This window comes from Toxorhynchites rutilus, chromosome 3 (assembly GCF_029784135.1).
Source record: "Toxorhynchites rutilus septentrionalis strain SRP chromosome 3, ASM2978413v1, whole genome shotgun sequence".
Taxonomy (NCBI): Eukaryota; Metazoa; Arthropoda; class Insecta; order Diptera; family Culicidae; genus Toxorhynchites; species Toxorhynchites rutilus.
This window is the reverse complement of record NC_073746.1, coordinates 197,464,386-197,481,998: the sequence shown is the minus strand read 5'-3', so window position 1 is coordinate 197,481,998 and position 17,613 is coordinate 197,464,386. Positions and strand designations below refer to the sequence as shown.

General features: G+C 37.2%; 2 protein-coding genes across 4 annotated transcripts in view; both read left to right on the top strand.

Annotated features, from left to right (window-relative positions):
• Positions 1-1,240: 1,240 nt before the first annotated feature.
• On the top strand, positions 1,241-4,482 carry LOC129774669 (uncharacterized). Of its 2 annotated transcripts, XM_055778501.1 has the most exons (5): positions 1,241-1,925; positions 2,002-2,636; positions 2,695-2,818; positions 3,955-4,040; positions 4,104-4,482. In XM_055778501.1, the coding sequence occupies exons 3-5, from the start codon at positions 2,756-2,758 to the stop codon at positions 4,300-4,302; spliced, it is 348 nt and encodes a 115-aa protein (XP_055634476.1). In that variant the 5' UTR covers positions 1,241-1,925; positions 2,002-2,636; positions 2,695-2,755; the 3' UTR covers positions 4,303-4,482. The 2 variants fall into 2 exon arrangements, with proteins under 2 accessions (XP_055634476.1, XP_055634477.1); XM_055778502.1 differs by lacking the exon at positions 1,241-1,925 and having other exon boundaries at positions 1,960-2,636.
• Positions 4,483-8,582: 4,100 nt separating this feature from the next.
• LOC129780440 (cullin-2) overlaps positions 8,583-17,613 on the top strand; it is a 62,671-nt gene continuing 53,640 nt past the window's right edge. Inside the window, exons 1-3 of one of the 2 annotated variants that reach the window (XM_055788719.1) lie at positions 8,583-8,979; positions 9,065-9,216; positions 16,482-16,706. In XM_055788719.1, coding sequence (XP_055644694.1) covers positions 9,098-9,216; positions 16,482-16,706 — 344 coding nt within the window. In that variant the 5' untranslated portion in view covers positions 8,583-8,979; positions 9,065-9,097. The remainder of the gene's footprint in view (positions 8,980-9,064; positions 9,217-16,481; positions 16,707-17,613) is intronic. The other variant, XM_055788720.1, reaches the window with a different exon arrangement.

Here is a 17,613-nt window from a genome sequence, read left to right as displayed (position 1 = left end):
GGCTTCGGCATCTTCAATGAAAATTCCAGTGCCTCTTTCAAACTCAAAAATCCTTGTTCCGTGTATGTCGCTGAACTGGGTGCGATATATTACGCCATAGGGATCATTGAAACATGCCCATCGACCATTATTTTATTTTTTCAGACAGTCTCAGCTCAGCTATTGAGTGTTTTGGTCGAAAAATTATTCAAGATTACCTTAGCATGGGTTCCCTCTCATTGCTCGATCCTGGGGAATTTAGAAAGCGGACTCGCTAGCTAAGGTGGGCGCTTTAGAAGGCACACTTTTTGAAAGGCAAATTGCTTATAATGAATTTTTCCACATTCCTCGTCAGTACACGCTTATGTCCAATCACTACAACCTAAATACGCATCTTTAATCGCATTGGGCTCGAAGCAAACAATCTTTGTAATTGTGGCGATGGCTACCACGACATCGAGCATATTGTCTGGTCGTGTATCCGGTTCCATGCTGCTCGCTCTCAGCTCTCTAGAGCACTGAGAGCACAAGGCAGACAATCGGATATCCCCGTCCGGGATATCTTAGGTAGCCGGGATCCTGATGTTCTGCTTCATCAATACCTGTTCCTCAGAAACGCCGATGTCAACGTTTAATGATGTTTCCTTCGTTGTGTCCCCGTTTCATATCTCTCCTATCCGATCGATAAACTTTTACTTAGTCGCGGCAATACATACTCACACTCTTTACAGATGCACGGGCCGAAGGTTGTGCAGTCCACTGATCATTCAACAAGAGCCAAAGGTTGTACCGCTCATGACAACTCTACACGAGCTGATGTTTGCGCCGGCTAGTGACCATTCTATCCTGGATTCCTCGAGTCGAGAAAGACGCACCACGCTAGATATGGGGTACAGAATAGGGGGGGCGTTGATGATTAATGGTCAGCTGCATCCCAATAGGAAGTATCCCGTGTCGGGCACACGTACAGAGTATCGAAGACTGCAACATACCAATTATGAGAACACTTGTAATACTAACCTCGAGCCAACCGCGAGTAATCGGTTACATATTATTAACATAGTTGTAAGCAAACATTGTCGAAATATTGAACTCCCGGCCCCGTCAGCCTATATGAGCCTTAATAAAATATATATTTTGGATAAAAAAAAACAATACTTTTCCTATGTAGTGAATTATTATAAGAAAAGTAACGTACATAAACAAAATTTGTGACGTCACAGATTAAAAAATATTCTCACCTTACATTTTCCATCTCGGCAACAGGGGTCCCTTTTCGGGCCCCCGCACACTGCAGACTTTTTTTTTCAGCCGATAGTTTGGTCAACTGTCGGTCGAATATTCTCAAAAGACTGTATTTAATTTGTGTAATTCGCTCCATACAGATTAAGTCGCCCGATCTATCTATCGGCCGACAAAAGTCTGCAGTGTGCGGGTACTCTTCCAGTGGCTTCGACAGTTGGGATGCGAAGGCTATCGAGCTCTGTCGGCATACGGTTAAACTGGTTTCTGAAATAAAATTGAGAACAATTATTTTGGATGAATAGAAATAAGAATCATACATACTCGCAGAATTTTATTCGCGATTCATCTTCTGTTGTGTTGTAACAGCTAGGAGAGAATTTCGAAAAAAAATTATGGCTGCTATGATACCTTTTCGCTCAGTACATGTAGGGCCTGATTCTCGAATACACTACACCCAGAAGACAGATTACTAAAATAAGCTACTAAATCTTTGGTAAGCCAAACATTAGTAGAATGTACATATTTTCTGTAAATATTACTGACCGTTAGTAAAATAAATGTCAGATGCAATACACATCCCTACCAACGATTGGTACATTTTACTGCGGGTAATCGGTAACTCAGACAATTGTCATCCTCGGCACCGCGAAAAACTATCTGTCATTATTTCAATTTTCGCCGTGCTGATAACAACAATAAAGGTAAGTTATTTTGAATCATTTTTAAGCAGTGCATTTTAACGTTTATTTTATGAATTATTATTTCATTCCGTTGCAGTATTATAGGTTTTTACATATAGCCCACCTAATCGCGCAGAGTGCAGAGAAACCGATTCACAGTGGTGGTACTTTGCAACCCACCAGTGGAGGTGGAGGTATCGTATTGGGAATAACCGGCGAAGATGGTGATAACTCGGCCGATAGTTTATATTATACCCGCATGAATTGGTGGACCATTCTTTTTTTCTAAGCTGGTTAAATGTAATAAGTGTCAGCAATACTTGCGGGGGATGATACATCAGGGATCGCTATGCAAGCAATGCTGCGAAAACTGCCAGTCGGACAGTAACGTTGACCAGCCGTAATCAGCAGGTCTTTTGGCTTGGTCCTTGCTAGCAGTTTAACGTGGCCGAGCTGCCTGCGCCGCAGATTTCCATAATACTTTGCAACGGAGTTCGAATAGAAAACGATGTGTAACTTGAACCTACATCTGTACAAGCTGTATCGGACGACGTCACCGAACTACGACGAGGTTAACAAACTGCGTGGCTCACTCAACGAAAATCTAATCAACACCGATCTGAGCAGCTACTCACCGTAGTGTGTAGCCACGGTGCTAAAGAAGTTCTTACGGGAGCTGCCCAATCCGATCATTCCGGTTATGTTTTACGACAAATTCGTCGTAAGCCTCAAGTAGGATATCCGATACTTGTTTTATATAACTTTTTACTAACTATCCATGTAATTACAGTAATTACCAGTGATGCGTAGCAATCCGATTGCATCCCCTGGATCTGCCAATTTACCACAACATGACGCTCAAGTACATATTAGGCTGTCAAAAAAGTCCTGCGATATTTCCGCGAGGTGTCATTGTAAGCGCGTAGTTCTAGTTGTATTCTTTATAATATAATCCTTTACAGTGTTTTGTTTGGTTAAGTCGTTCGTGAGTTATAGTGTCGCAAATATGGAGCAAAATAAAGAGAAAATTCGACATATTTTACAGTACTATTATGACAAAGGCAAAAATGCATCTCAAGCTGCCAATAAAATTTGTGCAGTTTATGGACCCGATACGTTTTCGTTCTGGTGTAGATGTCGTCGAAGATGCGCCACGCTCCGGAAGGCCTGTCGTCGAAAATTGCGACAAAATCGCTGAATTAGCCGAGAAAGACCGGCATAGTAGCAGCCGTAGCATCGGCCAAGAGCTGGGGATAAGTCATCAAACCGTTATTAACCATTTGAAGAAGCTTGGATTCACAAAGAAGCTCGATGTATGGGTGCCACACACGTTGACGCAAAAAAAACATCTTTGACCGTATCGACGCATGTGAATCGCTACTGAATCGCAACAAAATCGACAAACGGTCGTGGTCGAAGCCCGCTGAAGCGGCACAGACGGTGGCCAAGCCCTCATTAACGGCCAGGAAGGTTCTGCTGTGTGTTTGGTGGGATTGTCAAGGAATAATCTATTATGAGCTGCTTCCCTATGGCCAAACGCTCAATTCGGACCTGTACTGCCAACAACTGGACCGCTTGAAGGTAGCACTCATGAAGAAGAGGCCATCTTTGATAAACAGAGGCCGCATTGTCTTCCATCAGGACAACGGCAGGCCAAAAACTTCTTTGGTGTCGCGCCAGAAGCTCCGGGAGCTCGGATGGGAGGTTCTTTTGCATCCGCCGTATAGTCTGGACCTTGCACCAAGTGACTACCACCTGTTTTTGTCCATGGCGAACGAGCTAGATAGTCAGAAGTTAGCCACAAAAGAGGCCTGTGAAAATTGGCTATCCGAGTTTTTTGCCAATAAGGAAGCGAGCTTCTATAACAGGGGTATTATGAAGTTGGCATCTCGTTGGGAACAAGTCATCGAACAAAACGGCGCATATTTGACTTAAAACAGATGATTGTAACTAATTTTATGAACAAATGAAAATTCAAAAAAAATACCGCAGGACTTTTTTGACAGCCTAATATATTGTGATCCATCTGATACGAATATGCCAAATGCAGTACCAGCGGGAACTGAAAGAGGAACCGACAATACTGATACAAGTGTGGTGTCATATTCTAATGCGTCCTCCTAGGGAGAAAATTGTGTAAGTATGCCTGCCAGTCTTGTCTGACTGTCACATGTTAATGCGTTTGTTTATTTTTTCCAGTCAAATTGTGTATAACACGGAAAACCTGCGAATAATGGAACTGTTGCTCTACAAGCTGAACTGGAACGAAAAACTACCAGAATTTCTGTCTGCTCCTGCGGTACCACCACGGAAAATCTCCCGAAGTACGGCTGTGTTACAGTACCAGCAGCAGCAACAACAAATACCCGGTTTATCCACTGTTTTACCAGCTGCATAGGCTACTTCAAAAGGCCTGCGATCACATCTACGGCACCTGTGACACGAGCGCCCTTGATTGGGGTGTATAATAATGCCGGTAGGAATAGTAGAAATGGAACACTGGCAGCTGAAAATCGGGGGATAGCGTTGATACGAGCAATTGGTGCTGACCTAACGGATCAAATCGACTGATTCTTTTTTCGAGTTCCAATTTTATTTGTATAGAAATAAATATTCATCATTTTTATTGATTACAATAGATAAAAAAAGTTTGTTTTCATTACAATTGAAAAGAAAATATTACCACGATAGATACAATACGGTAGCGCGACTTATGAGAAAGTCCTTTCAGCCATCTTGGATTTTGTATGTAAACAATCTGCAATATTTTGCAATATCTTTTTTTTGCTCTTTATGTGAGGTATTGTTTTGGTGGGAATAAGAGCATTGAGAAATTGAAAGGTGAGTCTTAACCGTAAAAAGTTTGTAATATACTCTATCTTATATGTTTCAGCTCAAGAGAATAAATCGACTTTCGGTGTCGGTCGGCGATGGAGGTATTTTCCCGCGTTTTGCAGTTAGAGACGTCGGTTAATTATTCGATTGCAAGGTTTCTGGAATTTCAAGTTTTCCTATATCTAATATTCTTTGTTTCTGTGGGGCATAAAAAGATGATATAAAAGGATTTCTAGGAACTTCCTACGACTTGTTTTATCGTCGATATTTTTCAGCTCATATATTATAGAAAAAACCCGAAGCTGTAACTGTAAAAATAACCATAAGCCACCGATTAATTTTTAATTTACAGTTTACAATTCTTCCGCAAGTGCATTTATTACACAAGTGTGTATATGCGTGACCATATATGAATCCATTCAATCCGGTGACAAAAGGACTAAAATCAAATAAGAATAGTCCGAAAATGATATAACGCATTATATTTAATAAATATTCCACGCCACTGACATTAATTTATACATTTCATTGAACAATATTCTAAAATAGGAAAAAAGTCACTTGTCCAAAAAAGTTACTCCTGTACGCGCGTCGGTGTCTCAGACCGAAGGTGGTGAAAAAGTGATATACGTCCCCTTCGTACCAACTTATATGATACGCCAAACGAAGATGAACAACGAATGACGAAGCTAGATAGAATCGCAATGTCGTAGTGTTGATGTTTTCTGAGAAATGAACGAATTATTGATTTCTTGGTCTCTCAGACCTATGCGCGAGTATAGGAGTGTTAACTGTCATGGTGTTTCGTCGAAATTCTTCGGATATGCTAAATCATTTAAGGTTGTACCATAAAAATTATTCCCTGGTGGTGGAGGAGACTGGGAAGAAGAATTCAGGGTCTGCAGGAGTAAAATGCGGACCTAGAAAAGGTGCTCCCGTCCTAAAATAGTAGTATTCAAATTCAGAGTGCCGAGGAAAATATACCATACTAGTGGTCAATGATTCTATAAATGTACCTCTTTTGAACTAGTAGCTATAAGGACCAAGCAGAAATATTCAAACAAATCATTTCATTCAACATTCAAAGAACAGGTAATTTTGAAAAGAAAAAATTTTATGTTGGTACAATAATAATATTGTGCATCATTCTCATTGTGTACTTTTTTTTCAATCGTCCTCAAAAAATCATGAAATGGTAAATTTATCAATATACTAAAATACCATTTCATTCAAAAACAATTATTCTGCACCATGTTTATTTCAAAATTATATTTAATGTAACTTTTAAAATTATGACATCATACTTTTTTATTACAAATATGTCTGTTCTTTTTGATTACAAGAAATAAATATTCGCTCGGTTAATCGAATACTGAAAAACAATTATTCGAATGAATCGAATATTTAAAAATGACCCCACGATTAATCGACAATTGAATAAACGAAAAATTTAGACATCTCTATTTGCAGTCAAATCCCTTTCCACAGTCCTCTGTATATTTATACCGTTTCCCCTCGCGCACTTATTGACGACACGGTCACACCTTCATTCCACACATCTTGAATATTACTACAGGTATAAAATCCTGATCAAAAAACCATTGAACCGACTTTGGACTGACAAATGACCCCGTGTTGAACAAATTACATATGTATTTAGGAAATATGTTAAACCAACCGCTTATAGTGGGTCAGACTGGCCGGTTTGACATTTGTTTACCATTGTTATTGTATATTGTTATAATATGTACGAATAATTCGTAATGCAAAAATTTACTAATCATTGGTAATATTTACCAAAAAAATCGTTATATATACCAATTTTTTGGGTCAGTGTACGAATACACTTCACGGTGGAAACGGAATGAAACGTATTCGCGATGACAACGGTACAGTGTCGACATCTGGATACGCGATTAGTTACCCACTAAATTTATCATTATAACATCAAATTATCTTCAGATGAAATTTTTGTATGAGATTATTATATCACATGAAGAAAACAAAGTTTTCCACTCACATTGAATACCAGTTTGATACGAAGAAGTTAATTTTCATTTATGATTTTTTATTTGAAAAGTGCTCATTCTGCCTGAAAACTCATCATTATCTTTGACATCCGTAAAACGTAGTTCAATGGCGTGCCGTTTATTTCGTTTGCACCGTGAAGTTTATTCCAGAATCAGGAACGTAGTGTTCGGCGTTTGTAGTCACCCTCATTCCGGTTCACGAAGTAAAATATACGTGATTTGTTTTTGAGTTTTAGGTTACATTAGCATCATTTTCTTAGTTCAAAAACAAAATCCAGATGTCCCACCGATCGTTTACGTTTTGCGTTAGATCGCCAATTGGCGATCTTACGTACAAATCTACACCTAGGCGGCGCTGCGGTGAAAGTGATGATGGTTTTAAATTTTGCCATGTGAGCTTATGGAAGCTTTGTAATTCTTTCCATAAATTACAATGTTATAATCATAAAAGATTATTTGATTGCGATGAGTTTGTAAGAAATTTAATTCTGCGCAATTTTATATATAACATGTTATTTATTTACGCTCGGAAGACGATTCTGATGCCTTCATTTGAAAGATGAGAAAATTTAGTACAGGATTAGTAGTGGAACAACTCAATTAGTGGATGTTAATAACATTTTGGAAGTGAAAAACTTCAAAGTTAATAATTTTTAATGTGTTCTTATTAATTTTATCCTAAAATTTTAAATTAAACTAGGTTATTTCTACCAATTAAATTGAAGTTCTTTAACCACTCTACAATTTGTTCTTTGACGCCCAACTTCTATCTTTCATTATTTGGCTGCAATATCGATCTAAACAATTCCTGGTGAAAATTCAAGCAAAATCTTCAAAAATCACTTATTTTTACCCCACTGTACATGTAATAGCCACTTAAACTTCACCTTAACACTGAATGGTTACATTTCTTCTTGAAATAAGCCATATTTGAAATATTTAAAAAAACTAGAAATTACTCAATATACACGGCAAATGTTAGCTAACGATGACCTCGAACCGCTGTGAACCATCTTACAGGAAGCGTAACCGCACATAGCCTTGATTCCAAATGATTGTAAAAACCATAACAGCAATGGATTTACTGTAACAGCGATTTCGGTCATCGTTTCAAGCCGAATTTATTAGTTGCCATCGCTTCCCAGGCCGGTTGCTGCGGATGTGGCAGTTAATGATCTTCAAGCGCAAAACCCGGTTCCAGCACCTCCAGCTGAGTAACCTTCTGTAGCCGCTTACCTCTCTAAAAATCAATGAGAAAAATTATAAATTGAAATCTATATAATTTTACATGGTTTTACCTTTGATTCGAATGTAGACGAATGCACAATAAATAATTTGCTGCAGAAACTATAACTTTTAAAACCATTTGCCGTTTTTGTTTTTGTTTTGGTTTCACAGTTGTCTGACTGCTGCGATGAAAGTTCGAATTCGAAATTCACCGGCCTTTAGGATTGCGTAAGGTAAAATACAAACTATTCGAACTCGAACGGATTGGAATCCAATCGCCGTTCGTGAACCGGAATGAGGGTGAGTGTTCGGTTGATTATAGGTCCATATCTCGTTCATCCATTTTATTCTGGTACCATTTTCCAAAAAAAATCGTTATATTGACTAATTATTTCTGTTAGTGTATTTACTTTTACACATTATTTTTTCTCCGTGTATGTTTTTACTGCTGTGACAAACAAGGATGCCAGATATGAAGACAGGTTTCAATTTCGGGATTTTTCAAAGTTAGATTCAAAAACGCATTATATGACAAATTGAAATTATATTATATTTTCAAATAATGTATTTTTTTTGTTATTTTTCTGATTATGTGGAGAATTTTTCTATGTCGTGTGATGATATTTGAAAAACTTATCTGGCGTTCCTGACAATACAAATGTCTGCTACCTTCAAAAAACAGCTGATCAGCAATTCTCACGTCGAGTTTTTTTTTCATACTTATTCTCAGCATAATATTTAATACAGATCATTTTTACGACAATTTGTTGGATTCGTGATTTCATTTCAACAACACAAGTTATGATGTTCAAAAGCGTGTGTTTCATTTAATTCAGAGTCGCTTTCGTGAGTTGTCTACCAGTCCACGAGAAACAAAATATTTGCACTCGAATGTCAAACGAATAGCATAGCAAAATAAATTAGGTTCATCAGTTTAAATGTCGTAATATTTCATATGTTATATTAAGATATTTCCCAAAGAGGTAAGTTTTCATTGATACAAAATTAAACAAAATTGTATATATTGAATGCGAATTATACAGACGTTTGCTATTTTTATCATTTTAGGTTCAAGTACGAAATAAAAAAAACCAAATTGAAATGTCGCTTAAACCAAAACGTATAGACTTTGATCAGACATGGAGCGAATTGAAGGATACTGTAAAAGAAGTTATTACTCTTGGAAGTGTTCGACGTGATGTGTGGAGTAACCGTTTTGTGTAAGTTCAACGAATTTTTGCATCTCATTTACATTTAACCCAAAGCAAAGGCATAAATCCGCATTGAGTGGCGTTTGGATGATAGTTTTGGATTCAAAATAATTAAAACCATTTCTGATGCGGAGGAAATCATTTACTACGAAAAACCAAGGTCTAGCTCGGTGTGGACATAAATCATGCGCTGAGCATAGGAACAAAAGCTGGCTTGATCTCGACATACAGTACATGTCGAGACAGCCAAGGCTAGGCCTCACGATCCTTTAGGTCATAACGAGTTTTTAGCAAGAGATGTTTGATTGGCATTGCTTTATTCGGATTTTGGATCTTTGTTGGAAGTCCATTTGTTACAACATTTTAGTGGATATTCCTCGGGGTAGTCCTTCTTCTCTCCGGTTATGTGCCTAACATTACCCACCCGTCTTTATTGCTCACCGTAAAAGCAAAAGTAATAAAGACAGCGCAAATCGAATCATTCACGCTTCATGCGTTTTGCACTTAGTACCACATCCGGCGATTCATTTCAATTTAGGTAAACGTTGATTTTTTTCGTGAATTTCACAAAAAAATATAGCTATCTCACCACAAATTGATGTTATAGGTTTCTTTTCCTAATAAAATTTGTCTTTGAGGCAGAAATTTTGCAAAATGAATTTGTTCGGTATTTTTTCTTTAAAAGAAGATTGAATCGGGAAAGACGGACACTTGGCGGTAAAGACGGACACCTGGGGTGGGAAAGATGGACACTAAATGAAAATTCAAGCTTATTTACTCAATAAGTTTTGGAGGTTGAAACAGGCCATAAAAATGATCGCAATAAATGTTTCTATGATGGTTAGACTCTCCACCCCCCTCTCTAAGGGGGCTGCCATATGAATGAAACACAAATTTCTGCATTACTCGAGAATTAATCAAGCAAATGAAACCAAATTTGGCATGTGGAGGTTTTAGGGTGCAATAAATGTGTTTACGGTGGTTAGATACTCCTCCCCCCTCTCTAAGGGGGGGTGGCTGCCATACAAATGAAACACAAATTTCTGCATTACACGAAAATTAATCAAGCAAATGAAACCGAATTAGGCACATTGAGGTTTTAGGGTGCAATAAATGTTACTATGATGGTTAGACTCTCCACCCCTCTCTCCAAGGGGGGGGGGGTAGGCTGCCATACAAATAAAACACAAATTTCTGCATAACTCGAGAATTAATCAAGCAAATGAAACCAAATTTGGCATGTGGAAACTCTGAAGGAAAAAGGGAAAATTCGGAAAATTTAATTCTCATATGTTCTACAATTACACAGTGACAAGCGCTGTTAGTCCATTTGATGTTTGCGCTAGCGAAATTGATCTTTGTTCACTGGAAATGAATTTTAATGTAATGAAACGCACTCCTATATCTTCTTCTATCTATACAAATAAAAAAGTATCGCCGAATGTGTTGATAAGAGCAGAACTCGAGGAAGGAATTGTCCGATTTAGGGCTTTTTTGCAAGTGGTTGAAAAGTCATGAACGAGAATTGTGTTTGAGAATAATCTGATATTATAATGATGAGTTTTGATAGAAATACTAGGAATTTTATAGTAAAAGGTAAATTCAACGGGGTCGATTAGAGGATCAATCAATGAACAGTTCTGCGATTGGACTCATGAACTTGCTCTTAGTAAGAAAACGTGAATGTTTGACGGTTTGGCAGGACAAAGTTTGCCGGGTCAGCTAGTTTAAAAAAAAATGTAATTTATCAATTTTACAGGGTTGTCTTTCCTACCCTGTACGTCATTCCCGACTTCCTCTTTTTCTATCCAAAATATATATTTTTATCAAGACTCATATGGCGAGTTCAATATTTTGACAATTTTTCTTATCATCTATGTTAGTAATATGTAACCGATTACTCGCGGTTGGATCGAGGTTAGTATTACAAGTGTTCTCATAATTGGGGTGTTGCAGTCTCCAATGCTCTGTACGTGTGCCCGACACGGGATACTTCCTATTGGGATGCAGCTGACCATTAATCAGCAACATCCCCTAATCTGTACCCCATATTTAGCGTGGTGCGTCTCTCACGACTCGAGGAATCCAGGATAGATTGGTCACAAGCAGGCACAATCATCAGTTTGTGTAGAGTTGCCATGAGCGGTACAATCCTCAGCTCTCGGTGAGTGATCAGTGGGCTGCCCTTCGGCCCGTGTATCTGTAAAGAGTGTGTGTATGTATTGCCGCGATTCAGGATCACGGCTACCTAAGATATCCCGGACGGGGATATCCGATTGTCTGCCTTGTGATCTCATTGCTCTAGAGAGCTGAGAGCGAGCAGCATGGAACCGGATATACGACAATATATACCAGACAATATCCTCGATGTCGTGGCAGCCATCGCCACAATCATAAAGATTGTTTGCCCAATGCGATAGAGATGCGCGTTTAGGTTGTAGTGATTGGACATAAGCCGAGATATCACGTGAATGAAATCTCGACCTACATGCACTCGTTGAGACCTTAGGGATAATCGTGTGTAACCAATGACCAAATTCATCTTCACTCCATATATGCTGCCAACTTACGAGACTGTACTGACGAGGAATGTGGAAAAAATCATTATAAGCAATTTGCCTTTCAAAAGGTGGGTGCCTTCTGATGCACCCACCTTAGCTAGCGAGTTCGCTTTCTCATTTCCCGGGATAGAGCAATGGGAAGGAACCCATGCTAAGGTAAAAGTTTTTGACCAAAACACTCAATAGTTGTCTTATTCTTGTCAGAAAATAAGATGAGCGTTTATCAACTATCATTGAGCGGATTGGCTCTATTGAACTGAGTCTGTCTGAAAAAATAAAATAATGGTCGATGGGCAGTGTTTCAATGATCCCTAGAGCATAGTATATCGCACCCATTTCAGCGACATACACGGAACAAGGATCTTTAAGTTTGAAAGAGGCACTGTAATTTTCATTGAAGATGCCGAAGCCAGTAGACCCGTTATTTTTTCGAAAATATCGACGGAATAACATTGGAATGATCTGGGATTCCATGGATTTTTTGCCACATGGACAGATAAAAAATGACAGAAGAATTTCGAAACTATGAGAAGCAAACTTGGTTGGAGATGCCTGGTGAAGGTGAAGTGCACGTCGTGGGTAAGTCGTGGGTCATGGTATAAATACATAAAGCTTGACTGAGGAGTCAATTGGAGTAGATTTTCGAAGTTATCAATCATCGATGGATTCATGATCTTGCAACGGATGAGAAATATGTAAGATAATTCTGTGAACCGAAGAGTAAGCGGGGATACTCCTGCCAATACTTCGAGACTCATCGTATATGTCGAATGTAAACACCTCATGGCTATACACAGGCAACGATATTGTATCTTCTACAGCGTGAGAATATGAATCCGTCGTCCTATGAATGAATGAAATCGTCCTAAAAATCCAGATTTTTAATACACGTATTTTTGATTCGAATGAAAGTTTCTATTCAGTTTGGGTTGGAGGAAATATGAGTTTTCCACAGCAATTGGGAATTTTTTTACTCAAGCGTATCTTTTTTAAAAAGGCGTATTGATTGTAGTAGGAGAAATATTTGATAATTTATATCTCAAAAACTATGAGTCGTACCGAAATAGTGTCTTAAGCGGACCTTACACGATCAATATTATTGTCAATATGATGACATTTGAGAGCATAATGACAGCTGAACATAGCCGACGACGCAGAAATCCGGATTTTCTGGTGTTCGTGCATCAATATCGTGACATCTATATATAAAAATGGATTTCTGTCTGTCTGTATATCTGATTCTACGGACTCGGAAATTACTGAACCGATCGACATGAAGACTGATATGTCGGAGTTTTTCACGCCGGGGAAGGTTGTTAAGATAGTTCGATATCCCTCCCCCCTCTCTAAGGGGGAAAACTTGGCATGTGGAGGTTTTAGGGTGCAATAATTGATTCTATGGTGGTTAGATATTCCTCCCCCTCTCTTAGGGAGGGCTGCCATACAAATAAAACACAAATTTCTGCATCAAGAATTAATCAAGCAAATGAAACCAAATTTGGCATGTGGAGGTTTTAGGGTACATTAAATGTTTCTATGGTGGCTAGACATTCCAACCCTCTCTGTAAGGGGGGGCTCCCATACAAATGGAAAACAAATTTCTACATAACTCGATAACTAATCAAGCAAATTTAGCCATATTTGGCATGTGGAGGTTTTAGGGGACACGAAACGTTTCTATGGTGACTCGACAGACCTACCCCCTCTCTAAGGGCATGGGGCTGCCATACAAATGAAAAACTAATTTCTGCATAACTCGAGAACTAATCAAGCAAATGGAGCCAAATTTGGGATGTGAGGGTTTTTGGGTACTAGAAATGTTTCTATGATGGTATGACATGATTTTTTATTTCAACCAAACATGACAATTGAAAATTTTCGGAAAATTCTGAAAGAAAATGGTTAAATTCGAAAAATCAATTCGCATGTATTCTACAATTACATAGCGTTGTTAGTCCATTTGATGTTTGCGGTAACGAAATTGATCTTCGTTCGAAAGGGGAAATGGATTTTTATGTGATAAAACGCACACCTATATCGTCTAATATCTATATAAATAAAAATGAATCACCGAATGTGTTGATAAAAGCAAAAAAGAAAGGAATTGTCTGGTTTAAGGCTGTCTTCATTCTATCATATTTTCTGTATCAAATATTTATTCCATGCCTTCAAGGCAGGTTTAGAGTTCCCGTGAACGTGAACATGAACAAACACTTTTTTGTTAATAATTCATCATCCCATATATGAAACGTGAGGAAAACATCATGAAACGATAGTAAGAAACATTGAAATGAAACAACGAACATTGAAATGATCGTATCATTTCACCACCTGTTTTTTCTGTTCACGTTCAAGGGAACTCTAACGCTTAACGGAGAAACATATTATTTGCAAGTGGATGAAAAATCTTGCACGAGAATTGTGTCTGAAAATAATCTGATATTATAATGTCGAGGTTTGGTAGAAGTACTAAAATTTTATAGTAAAAAATAATTTTATAGGGTAGATTCGAAGATCAATCAATGAACAGTTCTGCGATTGGACCCATGAACGTGCGTTTAGTAAGAAAACGTGGTAAGAAACGTTTGCCGGGTCTTTATTATGTATTTTATGAAGATAAACAAGTTTTCCGCAAATCCGCAATCCGCAAATTTTTGAAGATGTATCTGAAAGAATATTGCATCCCATTAACTTAATTTTCTCCATCACTGACACGGTTAAAACACGGTTAGGCGCCGTATTTTTTATATATTTTTTCTTAAAAACTGAGGATTTTTAAATAACATATCCAAAAATCAGATTTGTGATTTTTTTTCGCTTTTAAATTATGAATTTTGAAAGTTATCCGTTGGCTAAAAAATCGAATTTTCCGCCCTTTTCCAGAAAAAAACTTTTTTTGGAGAAATCATAACTTTTGGACAACTGGACTGATTTATGTAATCGATATACCAAATTGAAGCCAATATATACATTTGCGAAAAATCAGGATTGTTTTTAATAATTATTGATTGTTATAGTTTTTCATAGTTTTCTCGGCTAAAGATAGAGGCGCTATATTTTTTTTATATTTTTAAGCTGAGATTTTTTTACATAACCTATCCAAAAATCAAAGATGTGTGTTTTTTCGTCAAATTTAACTTGTTTTTAGTCTTCGTTGTAACTATGACTAGATTTATGCGACTATAATTTGCAAGTGTGATATTTTTTTCTGAAAAGACTATCTTATTGGCTTCTATTTTAAATGTCGATTATTTGAATCGGTCCAGTAGTTCAAAAGTTATGAATTTTCAAAAAAGCCTTTTTTGGAAGAAAAAGGAAAAAAAATGATTTTTTGGACCATCGGTTGTCTTTGAAAAATAATAACTTAAAAAGGAAAAAAACAAATCTCTGATTTTCGGATATGTTATGTAAAAAAAAACTCAGCTTTCAAGAAAAAAATATAAAAAATATAATGTCCTCTAGTCCAAAGCCACGAAAACAACAAAAAACAAATAAAATCAATATTCACGAAAACAAATGCCAATAAAAATAAAAATGTCTTTAATTTGATTGTCGATCATCTGAATCGGTTCTGTAGTTCAAAAGTTATGAAAAAAATAGGCAAAAAATGGATTTTTCAGACCACCCAAACAGGAATGGGCACCCTGATGAAAAAAATATGGGTCTAATATTTTTCGATAAGAAACAAAACTACCGCTTTATGCAAAAATCTGAGCTCAGCTATATCGGTTTGACATGGAATGGCTTGCAATGAAGGTACCTTGAATATACCTGACTCACATGTTTTCAAATGTTTTTCAACCTAATTCATAAACGTATATTTTTGCAATAGTGATGTACTTAGAAAAGTTGTTGGAAATTAAAAGCAAATTCATAAAATTTCATGAACATGACGGTATAACACGACAAACGTATTTAAATGGCCTATTTACTGTGAAAAAAGGCAATAAATTAGAAATATTTTTTTGAATGTCTCGAGAATGACTGCATTTAGAAGGAGAATGATGATGAGATTTTTTGTTTTAATTCACATCAGGATTCATAATTTGTGGCTAAACATGATTGTAAACATACAAAGATTCTTAAAAATTCAATGTTCTACAAAGTTTGTCAAAAATAGTTTTACCATCTTCTGATTTTGATTTTGACTGATTTTTCAAATTTTCTATATTCTACATTTTCTACATCAAATTTTCTATATTCTACTTTTTCTACATTTTCTACATGACTTCTATTCTATATGAAAAAAATAAAAAAATACGTTTTTTAGATATCGCTGTTGTTTTTTTGTAATGTTTTTTTTTGTAAATAATAAAACAGAGTATTATTTTTTTTCTCAGTGTATATTTTTCCACGTTTAAACATCAATATCCTATAACTCTTTCTAAGACACTATTTCGGTACGACTGATAATTTTTGAGGTATAAGTTATCAAAGATTTCTCCTACTAATATCGATACGCCCATTTCAAAAATTACACTTGATTTAAGAAGTTTCTAAATGCTGTGGAAGACTCATATTTTCTCCAATCAAAACGGAATACAAACTTTCAATCGAATCAAAAATACTCATGTTTTGTCATTAGTCGATTTCATTTGAAATTGCTGTATAGATAATTTAATGTTTTCAGTTTCCAAACAATTTAATTTGAAACTATAGATAAGATTGAATGGAATAAAAAAAATTATTAACTATTTTATTCTATTTTTACAGTGACATTTATTCTATATGTGTGGCGCATCCAGAACCGTTGGCAGACAAACTCTATGCTCAAACCAGGTTATTTTTGGAGGCACATGTTCGTAACTTACTGCAACATAAAGTTTTCCCCTCAGTAATTGAAGTAGATGGTGACCAGCGTTACACATTGCTCTATCGTTATTATGATGCATGGACTGAGTACAGTAAAGGTGTGGAGTATCTCAATCATCTATATTTGTAAGTAATATTGGGTGTGGAATTTATGAATCAAATTTTATTTTTTCTGTGCTGAACCTAGTTGTAAATTTTTTCCACTAGCAGTTGTTTTGAACAATTATCTCTTTATTTTTGGTTTTGTTTATATAGCATTTCTCAATTTCTTCAAGTTTTGTAAGAATGGCCCCCTTTCGGCGTCTAGCACTTCCTGCAAGAGACGAAGCAAGATTTCTGGTAACTGACGGAAGTGCCTCCCAGATCTTGCAATCGTCGTTTCGAGTTCCGCTTTGTTTCATGGATTTTTATTCTTCAGATGTGTTTACAAGGGCTCCCACTCTACAAAAAAAAGCGTGAGGAACACGAGGGTTCCTTCCACGCACCCGTTGCCTCCATGAGTGGAGCAACACATCAAAAAATACAGTCCACCCCACAGTCCCCAGCACACGGAACAAGATGATTCTTGATCCAAAGATACTCAATAAAAGGTGTGTCACATCAAATTGCACCACGGAAAAAAACGCTGTAGAAATTCGCCCAGTAGACCGATCCTTTTGAAAATTTTAGACAGTAAAATAAAAACTATTAAACAACTTTTGGCATTTTCTTTTTATTCATACTTCGAGCCCAAGCCCGTATGCTAGCACCTTCCTCTTTACCCCGTCCATAAGGTTCTGTACAACGTCAGGTTGTAGTTTTTTTGAACAGAAATCCATTTTCTCTTGAAGTCCGCCTCCGATTTGACAACTTTTGGGTTCTTCCGGAGGGCCTGCTTCATAATCGCCCAATATTTCTCGATTGGGCGAAACTCCAGCGCGTTGGGCGGGTTCATTTCCTTTGGCACGAAGGTGACCCCGTTGGCTTCGTACCACTCCAACACGTCCTTTGAATAGTGGCAAGAAGCGAGATCCGGCCAGAAGATGGTCGAGCC

Bases quoted from the DNA above. Each gene is read 5' to 3' on its own strand.
- LOC129774669 (XM_055778501.1), top strand. From the start codon at position 2,756: ATGACGCTCAAGTACATATTAGGCTGTCAAAAAAGTCCTGCGATATTT. The intron at 2,819-3,954 runs GTAAGCGCGTAG...TGCCAAATGCAG, and splicing joins TATTTCCGCGAGGTGTCATT to TACCAGCGGGAACTGAAAGA. The intron at 4,041-4,103 runs GTAAGTATGCCT...TATTTTTTCCAG, and splicing joins CCTCCTAGGGAGAAAATTGT to TCAAATTGTGTATAACACGG.